Here is a 12,715-nt window from a genome sequence, read left to right on the forward strand (position 1 = left end):
TCACATATATGCTTCAATGTAAACACTTGATCTACACATCCCCTACCCACTCTGAAGCCTCCTTGCTCATCCGCAATTCTACATTCTGTCTTACCTCTAATTCTTTCAATTATAACTCGACCGTATACTTTTCCTGGTATACTCAGTAAACTTATTCCTCTATAATTTTTACAATCTCTTTTGTCCCCTTTCCCTTTATATTAAGGGACTATACATGCTCTCCGCCAATCCCTAGGTACCTTCCCCTCTTTCATACATTTATTAAACAAAAGTACCAACCACTCCAACACTATATCCCCCCCTGCTTTTAACATTTCTGTCATGATCCCATTAGTTCCAGCTGCTTTACCCCCTTTCATTCTACGTAATGCCTCACGTACCTCCACCACACTTACATTCTGCTCTTCTTCACTCCTAAAAGATGGTATACCTCCCTGGCCAGTGCATGAAATTACCGCCTCCCTTTCTTCCTCAACATTTAAAAGTTCCTCAAAATATTCTCGCCATCTACCTAATACCTCCCTCTCTCCATCTACTAACTCCCCTACTCTGTTTTTAACGGACAAATCCATACTATCCCTTGGCTTTCTTAACTTGTTTAACTCACTCCAAAATTTTTTCTTATTTTCATTAAAATTTCTTGACAATGCCTCTCCCACTCTTTCATCTGCTCTCCTTTTGCACTCTCTCACCACTCTCTTCACCTTTCTTTTACTCTCCATATACTCTGCTCTTCTTATAACACTTCTGCTTTGTAAAAACCTCTCGTAAGATACCTTTTTCTCTTTTATCACACCCTTTACTTCATCATTCCACCAATCACTCCTCTTTCCCCCTGCCCCCACCCTCCTATAACCACAAACTTCTGCCCCACATTCTAATACTGCATTTTTAAAACTATTCCAACCCTCTTCAACCCCCCCACTACTCATCTTTGCACTAGCCCACCTTTCTGCCAATAGTCGCTTATATCTCGCCCGAACTTCCTCCTCCCTTAGTTTATACACTTTCACCTCCCTCTTACTTGTTGTTGCCACCTTCCTCTTTTCCCATCTACCTCTTTTCTCTAACTGTAGCTACAACTAAATAATGATCTGATATATCAGTTGCCCCTCTATAAACATGTACATCCTGGAGCCTACCCATCAACCTTTTATCCACCAATACATAATCTAACAAACTACTTTCATTACGTGCTACATCATACCTTGTATATTTATTTATCCTCTTTTTCATAAAATATGTATTACTTATTACCAAATTTCTTTCTACACATAGCTCAATTAAAGGCTCCCCATTTACATTTACCCCTGGCACCCCAAATTTACCTACTACTCCCTCCATAACATTTTTACCCACTTTAGCATTGAAATCCCCAACCACCATTACTCTCACACTTGATTCAAAACTCCCCATATATATATATATATATATATCTATATAATCTATATATATATATATATCTATATATATATCTATATATATATCTATATATATATCTATATATCTATATATATATCTATATATATATCTATATATATATCTATATATATATATATATATATATATATATATCTATATATATATATATATATATATATATATATATATATCTATATATATATATATTATATATATATATATATATATATATATAATGAAGGGTGTTGAGGAGAATCGGACCCTTTGCGCTTAGTGAGTTTTCCCAAAGTATTACATCCCTGCTTTTTTGATGGGGATATTTTGCACCTTCTACTGTGTTTCTCGTTTTTACCTGGAGACCTGGAGTTTACCTGGAGAGAATTCCGGAGGTCAACGCCCCCGCGGCTCGGTCTGTGGCCAGGCCTCATGGTGGATCAGCACCTGATCAACCAGGCTGTTACTGCTGGCTGCACGCAATCCAACGTACGAACCACAGCCCGGCTGGTCAGGGATAAGTTCTCTCTAGGTTTAGAATTAATTCCACCCATATTTTCCAGTGCAAATTATGAAGTGCCTTTATCGTTTGTGTGCTATATTCCTTTTTCGCTTTGTTGAGTGGTTTGAACTTTGTCACTATTTTTTTCCTTCATTTGTGCCACAGCAAGTTGATATTTGTCTTCGTTAAACATTTTTTTATGGATCACTGGAAGACCTAGTTCACAAGACTTGAAGGTTTGCGGTGCCACTCATACAAATCTTAGTATCGTCGCTATGATTGGTATTTATCCGTGATCAGTATGAGGAAAAGGACTGGGCGGCCTGTTCCGTGGGGTTCCATACAATCAAGCATTAGGGACGGGAGGCTTCTCATAGCATCCTTCCAAACTCAGAATATTGTCACTATCTAGTCATTAAAGCATAACATCCTAGGGTCATTTAGGAGACTATTACTATCTAATTGATTTTTGTAGGTTGGCTGTTTTAAAGTTTTTATTGCGTTTGCCTTACGTATACATATTAACCGAGTTGTGTATTGTACACAACAGACCGGTCGGTGGTGGTGTCAGCACCAACGGGGTCGGGTAAGACGGTGGTGATGGAGCTGGCTCTGGTGAGGCTTCTGCACACGCTGGAGCATCAGCTGCAGCAACAACCTTCTGGATACATCCAGCCACGCTCCAGAGTAGTCTACTGTGAGTATCACATAAACATACACACCGACGAGTACACACATTAAAGTTAAAGGCTCTTGATTCAAGGAACTGGATCTATCTTGCCCAACTTCGGATTGAACCTGATTACTTCCTATTCTCAGGTGCCGCATGACTTACGGGTTTAGCCATTCCCTGTGGTTATAATAATAATAATAATAGCTAAAGAACAAAAAGGCACAGTGGAACAATACACAAATAACCCGGCGTTTCTGTCCAAGTGGGACCGAAACGTTGTCGTAAGCTTTCCTCTGCGGCTTGTGTAATATAATCATGGGGAGCGCTAAACCCGTAGGATTATACAGCGCGCGTGGGGGGGATGGAAGGTATTCAAGCTCAATTCAGGGAACCGGAGCACAGATCCAATTCCCTAGATCAAGAGCTCCCCCACAAGCGTCAAGGAACCTCCCTTGAGGGGATTATTTGTGTAATAATAGCTACTCTATACTTTTGAGCTACACTTTTCATCGTTCGCTCTCCATACTCTTCTCAGCATTTCTTGAAATATTCTTTAATACCATGGATAATACTTGAATTTTCTTTATAGCTCAACTTGTAACTTAATTTTTAAGTCGTATCAGTTTTACGTGGGCTTGTTTCAAGAGTTCTTGCTAAATTACCCCTCAAGGAAGGTTCCTTGATGTTGGTGAGGGGCTCTTGATTTAGGGAATTGGATCTGTGCTCCAGTTCCCCGAATTAAGCCTGAATGCCTTCCACATCCCACCCCCCCAGGCGCTGTATAATCCTCCGGGTTTAGCGCTTCCCCCTTGATTATAATAATAATCTTGCTAAATTAATGTGTTTTATTTTACTTGTTTCTTAACAAATTTAAGCAACGAGATATGAACCTAAATTATCATTTAAAAAATGAAATAAAATTTAGGAAAGAGAGATTGTTCTTTTGGAAATTATAGTTGCAAACTAACTGAAGAAGTTCGTAAGTGTTCAATCAGCTACAACGTAAAAAAAAAAAAATGAAAGTTAAGGAAAAAAATGAATGCAAATATAATCTTCGGAAGGAGTGATGAACATTTAATCAGTTTAAGAGTGTAGACAGAAATTTAAATTACTGCATTAGCTTTTGTTGCCATTGTTGTTGGCATCACGAGAAGTATCTTAAGTTGTAGTTCATTTCTTTTCATGCACAGTGTACTTTTACTGACACTATATGTGGAAATTATTTTGGGTTACCAAAATATTACACGAAACGTTTTACAGTGTTAGTGCTTTAAGAGCCCTTAATATACTCACTTACATAACATTTATACATAATATTTGTCCTAGGAAGATTTATGTAGTTGCACAAAGTAGAAAATAACGGTAGGAATTAATAATACAGTTTAGGACCTAAAATATGTAGGAATAGGTCAAATATAGTAGTATTAGATAGCCAGCGTTTCAAATTCGAACTGAATCAGTTAGAATACGCTAGCTAGTTCAGTTACGAATCACTAGTCAACGAGAGTGAATGTGCTAATTGAGTGGCCAGACAACCGGCATAACTTACTTGGGTAGAGGAGCTACTAGGACAACGAAGCTTCCTCAAACACCGAGGATACCTATTAGTATCCAGACTCTACGTTTCTGTCAGCATTATTGGCCAATTTTTCTGCTGGAGCGTGTATTGAGAACGTTTAGCTGGGAGATTTTGGCGGATGCACAACTCCAAAGCCCGTCATTTCTGAGGTACCGAGAGTAAGGAAGTGTAGCCCTCCTTCATTCAAGTAAGTTGACTTGCCTTGTACTGTTAGGTATTACATAAAATTTCGTGAAATTTTCTTGCACGAGCCACTGGCGTGCCTGAGTTAATATCTGGGGATGTCTGTGTCAACAGTTTTAGCTAAATTTGCTGCACGCTAGGAGGCAGTTCGCCAAAAAAAAAATCCACATTATATTTGAGAATACATTTTTTTAATACATTTCGTTTCCTCAGTTAAACTCGAAAGATTTTTGTGTTGTTAGAGAAAAGAGCTATGCTGCCTCAACTTCTTCCGAAGTCAGGCTGGAACAAATAGGGGAAACCTGTAAGGTAAGCCTCATACCCCAGGATGCAACCTGCAACAGTCTGTCATATAATTAATGGTATACAATACCGACAAGTTGACAGATTCATCTATAGAAGTCTAATAAAATATGCTTGTTTCGAACAAGAGTGGTGGATATAAGGAGACTCGCATACTTCTTGCCCAATCCAGGATTCGAACTTAGGACCTTTCATTAATTAGCCAGAGATAATTTTTGATGTCCCATGTCCACGTGTGTGTTACAGTGGCGCCCATGAAGGCAGTGGTGACGGAACGGCACTTGGACTGGCGGAGCCGATTGTCTGCCCTGGGACTCACCTGCGCAGAAGTTACTGGTGATACCGAGCACGACGACATATCCGTCATCAGGAACTCTCAGGTCCGTACTTGTAGAAGCAGTAGCAAGTTCGAGTGTCAGTAGCGTGTTCAGAAACATTCAGATATATTTTCAGTATGCATTTCAAGACGAACCCGTATAGGGGGATCCCTTGATGCTACTGAAGGACATCGAAACGTCATCTAAAAATTTATCTTCAATAGTGGGTCAGTTATGAATTGTTCCATATGCGGTATTGATTTTTTTATTCTTTAGCAAGTTATAATGTTTCATGCAGGTGGTGCTGACGACACCGGAAAAATGGGATTCCCTCACCCGCCGCTGGAGGGACCACGCATCCGTTATGCAGGCTGTTTCTCTTCTCCTCATTGATGAAGTAAGTAAAAAAAAAGATAAAAGTTGCAGAACCACCTTTCATTGGGATAGACACCATAGATAAATGTTGCCCTATTAAAAGCTTGTTCTGCAGTGTATTATTCAGTGTTGTCTGCAGTACGCCATTCGGATCTATGAAGTGAGTTGTTAATTTATTCGTCACGCTTAACATACACTTCCTTCATGTGGGCACCCTGATGTTGAAGTCCAAAAGATGGGATGGAAGAAGTAAAATATTAAAAGAACCTTAACGAGAAACCCCAGTATTTTTCCCCCTTTTTTTTTCCTCTTCGAAGGTATGGGTTCCTACAGTTGCACTGTAGGCAGACCCCACCTGAAAGAGGGGTGAGGATGTTGCAGTTTGGAGAGCCATCTGAACTGTGATGTCAGCACCCTTCTAGCAAGACAACGATTGAATGAATCATAACGAATGTATTTCCTCGTTTTTACTCACTACAGTGTAGGTAAGGAGAAACAGTGAGCAGAATGGGAATGGGACATGGGGGCAGTGACCCCCAGAAGTGTCTACAGTTAAACTACAGGTATATTAGAATTTTTTTTTTTTACACTAATTAAACTAGCCGGCATTATTGACTCCGTCATCCAGAAGGTGCACGCACCTCAGGTTAAGAACCACTAAGCTAAGTCGCTCTTATTTTCTTGATCACCAAGCTCTTTATGTAGTGCATGATTGTATAAATTCTTATTACTTCTTTATTGTTGCATTAAGGTAAAATGATACAGATAATATAATCAAAATTGTAAGCTATTGAAACCACCGAAGATGGTTTGAATGAACTCGAACATAATTATAAATCCTTCAAGGGGGAAAGGAAGAAAGGGTCTCTTGATCCCGCCGAAGGGCTTTGGGCCCGGTGAAATGCAGCAGCTACTCTTCCTTTCATTGGATCTATTTCATTACTCCCCATTCCTGACTAGGCTCTATGATCCATATGGGTTTAGCACTCCCATGAAATTAATAATATAACAAAAATAAGAACAACAATAATTGTAAATTAAGCGCACAGTATCGTAAATCATGTGAAGGGTAAAATTTACTGTGGCAGATAATAAAATTTTAATATATTGTTGTTTTACTTAAAACTGTAAAGAAATTTCGCGGAATCAAATATTTTTAATATGTACAAAAAGTGTAAATGTTTATAATGTGATACAGTGTCTGTGTGCTTATAGGATGTGAAACAGTCTTGGTTTCGTTATGTGATACAAAATGACATGGTTATAAGTCGTGGTACACAAGGTCTCTAAGTGATGTTGTTACTGATGTTTATAGGTACATTTGCTGAACGATGAGAACCGCGGACCCACTCTAGAGGCTGTCGTGTCCCGCATGAAGACCATTCGATCCACCCGACCCAACACGGATAATAGCAATGTTGCCCTCAGGTAACAAGAAAATTCTCTCTCTTACTTACATAATATGTTTTGTTGTCTCCATGTGGGTTCATATGTGCCGCATGTATTGTTTAATGTAATATTAGTTTAAAAATTTCCGTCTATTGGGGGAAAATAATGTACATATCTTGCTTGAGGTTCATTGCTGTGTCTGCGACGATCCCCAACATAGAAGATGTGGCGGCCTGGCTCTCGGATGAACACGGTCCCGCGGTAGCACACAAGTAAGCTGTTGTCTTTGTAAGCTATTTGTATGAAACGCTAAAACTGTATGTGTAATTCAGCCCTAACCGCGGCTCAGTCTCTGATAAGTTAGGCTGTTTGGGACAAAGTCCGGTGATGAATGCGAGGATCTTAAGTCAAGGTGCGTAATGAGCTTCCTTTGGCAGTGCTGGAAGCATTGGCTTTTGCATAACGAAGACATTCTCTTTTGACCTTTTTTTAACGGGAAGCTAACCAATTGCACCAACTTTGATCTAAATTTTATTCCTACACAAACCCCCTCCCCCTCCAGTAACCCTTGCACATTCCTACTATCGCACATCCCTCCCTGCAGCGCTGCAGGTTGTGTTGAAATTTATATATTATTATTATTATTATTATTATTATTATTATTATTATTTCGAATAAGTTTATTTCTTCATATCATATTTTACTCAAACTGACATTCACTTCTAAAGCTCACGTATAACATACTGGAGTAGTTACATTGTATAAGGAGTGAGTTGTGAAATTGTTTAACAGGATTGTCAGCAACTCATGGAACGGGCAGGATTCAAACTCATGGTAAACTAGTCCTAAAACAAGGACTGCTGGTTTTAGGGCTGGCATGCCATGGGTTAGTGAATTATATAAGGAGCTTATGACGATGATTGTTCTAGAGGAGGTGCCTCGATGCTGGCGAAGAGCTCTTGATGCAAGGAATTGGAGCTACTCTCCTTGGATCAAACCTGATTACCTCACATTCCCCAGGCGCTGTATGATATGATCCCCTGCTAGTTTAGCGCTTTCCCATAATCTTGATATTTATGACGGTGATCAGCTCGATGCAAGAATGGGAACGTCAGATCCAGCTCCTTGGATCAAACTCAAATTATATAACCATATTTCATTGATGTAGAGAGTGCAAATCAACGTCATTTTCAGTTGTTTTAAATTAATACACAACAATAACAATGCTGAGTATTATGATAATGCAAAAATACTGGATCATAAAAATCCATCTGATATTGTAATAACTCAGTAATTGAGAACTGGTAAAAGTAGATTAATTAACAGGCATTTTTTAAATGAAATGCTAAACACTTCAAATCAGTTAGGTTACTTAAACAGCACGGGATGGCTTGCCTCGGGTGAGCCGGTTTATAGGGCAGGTGTCCTGCCACTGTACCAGTAACATTATTATTATTATTATGATAAATATTATTCTCCATGGGGAAGTGGAACAGAATTCTTCCTCCGTAAGCCATGCGTGTCGTAAGAGGCGACTAAATTGCCAGGAACAAGGGACTAGTAACCCCTTATCCTGTATACATTACTAAAGTTGAAAAGAGAAATTTTTGTTTTTCTTTTTGGGCCTCCCTGTTTCGGTGGGATACAGCCGGTTTGTTGAAAGAAAAGAAGAAATATTATTGTGGGGAAAGCCTAAACAGCGGGGTTATAAAACGCCAGAGGAATGGAAGGTCTACAGGTTTGATCAAAGGAAGGAAAGAGTAATTCTCATTCCTTAGTTCAAGGAATTGGATTTTTTTTTTTTGCAATGCTTGTAATATTGACTTATAAAGCAAGGATGGGTTGGTGCAGGTTGGAGGAGGCTCTGCGACCAGTGAAGCTTCGCCAAGTTGTACTAGGATATGAGAGCCGGGAGTCCTGGAGTGAGTTTCGCTTTGACCTCTCCCTCAACTACCGCCTCCCATCCGTCATCAGCACTTACAGTGATAACAAGCCAACCCTGGTCAGTCTCCCTACTCTCATTGATTTGTTCTAACCCAGCAGTAGACATAGTAATTCTGTTCATGTATGGAATGTTTATTTCAGCACCAGAAAAGTACATATTATAGCCGAAAAGAACCTTTACGTATAGGTTTAATTTAATACCTGTTTTTCAGAAAAATTAATCTTTGCACATTTAAAACATGCGGCGCATTTTATTTCAATAGTGTATAATAGACTATCTACCGTGTGGTTTGTGACCAATATCTTCTGACTTGGCCGGTGGATGAAGGTCTTCGTGTCGACCAGGAAGGCTGCACAATCAACTGCGACAACGCTGACGAAGGAGGCGCGGCTGGTGAGGGACTCTGCCCACAAACAGATACTAAGCGCTGTCGCCAATTCCCTCAGGGACAACAAACTCAGAGGTAATTTGATACTTCTCGCATTCGTGAATATGAAATCTCATCAATGAAATATATATATATATATATATATATATATATATATATATATATATATATATATATATATATATATATATATATATATATATATTATATATATATATATATATATTATATATATATATAATATATATATATATATATATATATTATATATATATATATATATATATATATATTTTTTTTTTTTTTTTTTTTTCAACAAGTCGGCCGTCTCCCACCGAGGCAGGGTGACCCAAAAAAGAAAGAAAATCCCCAAAAAGAAAATACTTTCATCATCATTCAACACTTTCACCACACTCGCACATTATCACTGTTTTTGCAGAGGTGCTCAGAATACAACAGTCTAGAAGCATACACATATAAAGATACACAACATATCCCTCCAAACTGCCAATATCCCAAACCCCTCCTTTAAAGTGCAGGCATTGTACTTCCCATTTCCAGGACTCAAGTCCGACTATATGAAAATAACCGGTTTCCCTGAATCCCTTCACTAAATATTACCCTGCTCACACTCCAACAGATCGTCAGGTCCCAAGTACCATTCGTCTCCATTCACTCCTATCTAACACGCTCACGCACGCTTGCTGGAAATCCAAGCCCCTTACCCACAAAACCTCCTTTACCCCCTCTCTCCAACCCTTTCGAGGACGACCCCTACCCCGCCTTCCTTCCCCTATAGATTTATATGCTTTCCATGTCATTCTACTGTGATCCATTCTCTCTAAATGACCAAACCACCTCAACAACCCCTCTTCTGCCCTCTGACTAATACTTTTATTAACTCCACACCTTCTCCTAATTTCCACACTCCGAATTTTTTGCATAATATTTACACCACACATTGCCCTTAGACAGGACATCTCCGCTGCCTCCAACCGTCTCCTTGCTGCTGCATTTACCACCCAAGCTTCACACCCATATAAGAGTGTTGGTACTACTATACTTTCATACATTCCCTTCTTTGCCTCCATAGATAACGTTTTTTGACTCCACATATACCTCAACGCACCACTCACCTTTTTTCCCTCATCAATTCTATGATTAACCTCATCCTTCATAAATCCATCCGCCGACACGTCAACTCCCAAGTATCTGAAAACATTCACTTCTTCCATACTCCTCCTCCCCAATTTGATATCCAATTTTTCTTTATCTAAATCATTTGACACCCTCATCACCTTACTCTTTTCTATGTTCACTTTCAACTTTCTACCTTTACACACATTCCCAAACTCATCCACTAACCTTTGCAATTTTTCTTTAGAATCTCCCATAAGCACAGTATCATCAGCAAAAAGTAACTGTGTCAATTCCCATTTTGAATTTGATTCCCCATAATTTAATCCCACCCCTCTCCCAAACACCCTAGCATTTACTTCCTTTACAACCCCATCTATAAATATATTAAACAACCATGGTGACATTACACATCCCTGTCTAAGACCTACTTTTACCGGGAAGTAGTCTCCCTCTCTTCTACACACCCTAACCTGAGCCTCACTATCCTCATAAAAACTCTTTACAGCATTTAATAACTTACCACCTATTCCATATACTTGCAACATCTGCCACATTGCTCCTCTATCCACTCTATCATATGCCTTTTCTAAATCCATAAATGCAATAAAAACCTCCCTATCTTTATCTAAATACTGTTCACATATATGCTTCAATGTAAACACCTGATCTACACTTCCCCTACCCACTCTAAAACCTCCTTGCTCATCCGCAATCCTACATTCTGTCTTACCTCTAATTCTTTCAATTATAACCCTACCGTACACTTTTCCTGGTATACTCAGTAAGCTTATTCCTCTGTAATTTTTACAGTCTCTTTTGTCCCCTTTCCCTTTATATAAAGGGACTATACATGCTCTCTGCCAATCCCTAGGTACCTTCCCCTCTTTCATACATTTATTAAACAAAAGTATCAACCACTCCAACACTATATCCCCCCCTGCTTTTAACATTTCTGTCATGATCCCATCAGTTCCAGCTGCTTTACCCCCTTTCATTTTACGTAATGCCTCACGTACCTCCCCCACACTTACATTCTGCTCTTCTTCACTCCTAAAAGATGGTATACCTCCCTGACCAGTGCATGAAATTACTGCCTCTGTTTCTTCCTTAACATTTAAAAGTTCCTCAAAATATTCTCGCCATCTACCCAATACCTCCATCTCCCCATCTACTAACTCCCCTACTCTGTTTTTAACTGACAAATCCATATTTTCCCTAGGCTTTCTTAACTTGTTTAACTCGCTCCAAAATTTTTTCTTATTTTCATTAAAATTTCTTGACAGTGCCTCTCCCACTCTATCATCTGCTCTCCTTTTGCACTCTCTCACCACTCTCTTTACCTTTCTTTTACTCTCCATATACTCTGCTCTTCTTATAACACTTCTGCTTTGTAAAAACCTCTCATAAGCTACCTTTTTCTCTTTTATCACACCCTTTACTTCATCATTCCACCAATCACTCCTCTTTCCTCCTGCCCCCACCCTCCTATAACCACAAACTTCTGCCCCACATTCTAATACTGCATTTTTAAAACTATTCCAACCCTCTTCAACCCCCCCACTACTCATCTTTGCACTAGCCCACCTTTCTGCCAATAGTCGCTTATATCTCACCCGAACTTCCTCCTCCCTTAGTTTATACACTTTCACCTCCCTCTTACTTGTTGTTGCCACCTTCCTCTTTTCCCATCTACCTCTTGCTCTAACTGTAGCTACAACTAAATAATGATCCGATATATCAGTTGCCCCTCTATAAACATGTACATCCTGGAGCCTACCCATCAACCTTTTATCCACCAATACATAATCTAATAAACTACTTTCATTACGTGCTACATCATACCTTGTATATTTATTTATCCTCTTTTTCATAAAATATGTATTACTTATTACCAAATTTCTTTCTACACATAGCTCAATTAAAGGCTCCCCATTTACATTTACCCCTGGCACCCCAAATTTACCTACTACTCCCTCCATAACATTTTTACCCACTTTAGCATTAAAATCCCCAACCACCATTACTCTCACACTTGATTCAAAACTCCCCACGCATTCACTCAACATTTCCCAAAATCTCTCTCTCTCCTCTACACTTCTCTCTTCTCCAGGTGCATACACGCTTATTATAACCCACTTTTCACATCCAATCTTTATTTTGCTCCACATAATCCTTGAATTAATACATTTATAGTCCCTCTTTTCCTGCCATAGCTTATCCTTCAACATTATTGCTACTCCTTCTTTAGCTCTAACTCTATTTGAAACCCCTGACCTAATCCCATTTATTCCTCTCCACTGAAACTCTCCCACCCCCTTCAGCTTTGTTTCACTTAAAGCCAGGACATCCAGCTTTTTCTCATTCATAACATCCACAATCATCTCTTTCTTATCATCTGCACAACATCCACGCACATTCAGACTTCCCACTTTGACAATTTTCTTCTTCTTATTCTTTTTAGTAATCTTTACAGGAAAAGGGGTTACTAGCCCATTGTTCCCGGCA

The 12,715-nt window shown here is 39.1% G+C and overlaps 2 protein-coding genes across 2 annotated transcripts in view; both read left to right on the forward strand.

The window, feature by feature from the left end:
- Nucleotides 1–12,715, forward strand: part of Bet5 (blocked early in transport 5) — a 550,922-nt gene that overhangs the window by 245,928 nt on the left and 292,279 nt on the right. The gene's annotated exons all lie outside the window — the stretch shown is intronic.
- Nucleotides 1–12,715, forward strand: part of LOC128705167 (probable ATP-dependent DNA helicase HFM1) — a 163,062-nt gene that overhangs the window by 15,595 nt on the left and 134,752 nt on the right. Inside the window, exons 6-12 of the mRNA XM_070086427.1 lie at nt 2,469–2,615; nt 4,903–5,036; nt 5,272–5,370; nt 6,664–6,776; nt 6,923–7,009; nt 8,589–8,739; nt 9,010–9,145. Of these exons, the coding sequence (XP_069942528.1) occupies nt 2,469–2,615; nt 4,903–5,036; nt 5,272–5,370; nt 6,664–6,776; nt 6,923–7,009; nt 8,589–8,739; nt 9,010–9,145 (867 nt within the window). The remainder of the gene's footprint in view (nt 1–2,468; nt 2,616–4,902; nt 5,037–5,271; nt 5,371–6,663; nt 6,777–6,922; nt 7,010–8,588; nt 8,740–9,009; nt 9,146–12,715) is intronic.

This window comes from Cherax quadricarinatus, chromosome 1 (genome assembly GCF_038502225.1).
Source record: "Cherax quadricarinatus isolate ZL_2023a chromosome 1, ASM3850222v1, whole genome shotgun sequence".
NCBI lineage: Eukaryota > Metazoa > Arthropoda > Malacostraca > Decapoda > Parastacidae > Cherax > Cherax quadricarinatus.